The sequence below is a fragment of the Crocuta crocuta genome, unplaced genomic scaffold (genome assembly GCF_008692635.1).
Source record: "Crocuta crocuta isolate KB4526 unplaced genomic scaffold, BGI_CrCroc_1.0 scaffold80, whole genome shotgun sequence".
NCBI lineage: Eukaryota > Metazoa > Chordata > Mammalia > Carnivora > Hyaenidae > Crocuta > Crocuta crocuta.
The window spans coordinates 3,205,771-3,206,155 of record NW_027527559.1 but is presented as its reverse complement, the minus strand read 5'-3'; the positions used below and the strand labels follow the sequence as shown (position 1 = coordinate 3,206,155).

Genomic DNA, 385 nt, shown 5'->3' with positions numbered 1-385 from the left:
GGGCCACAGGCCCCCCCCGCGCGCTACCAGATCGTGCACGTCCGGGGGGACTCCGAGACCGACCTGGAGGCGCTCTTCAACGCCGTCATGAACCCCAAGACGGCCAACGTGCCGCAGACGGTGCCCATGAGGCTGCGGAAGCTGCCGGACTCCTTCTTCAAGCCGCCGGAGCCCAAGTCCCACTCGCGGCAGGTAACCGCGGTCCCGGGGGCGGGGGGAGCCGGGGGCCCCTCCCCGAGTCCGGCGCCGAGGTTTGCCGTCCTTCCGAGGTTCGCGGGGAGCGGCGGCCCCGAGGGCCCTGCCTCCCCTCTTCCTTTCTTCCTCCCTGGGGCTCCCGGGGGGGGGTGGCGGGCCGGGGGGGCGAGGGGGAGGAAGGAAGGGGTGG

At 74.3% G+C, this 385-nt stretch overlaps 1 protein-coding gene and 1 long non-coding RNA gene across 2 annotated transcripts in view; one reads left to right on the top strand and one right to left on the bottom strand.

The window, feature by feature from the left end:
- Positions 1 to 181, bottom strand: part of LOC144236152 (uncharacterized) — a 4,329-nt gene extending 4,148 nt beyond the window's left edge. The window contains exon 1 of the long non-coding RNA XR_013336430.1: positions 64 to 181. This is a non-coding gene — a long non-coding RNA (uncharacterized LOC144236152). The remainder of the gene's footprint in view (positions 1 to 63) is intronic.
- The window catches only part of YAP1 (Yes1 associated transcriptional regulator), a 113,492-nt gene continuing 113,113 nt past the window's right edge, over positions 7 to 385 (top strand). Inside the window, exon 1 of the mRNA XM_077769754.1 lies at positions 7 to 192. Within this exon, the coding sequence (XP_077625880.1) occupies positions 88 to 192 (105 nt within the window). The 5' untranslated portion in view covers positions 7 to 87. The remainder of the gene's footprint in view (positions 193 to 385) is intronic.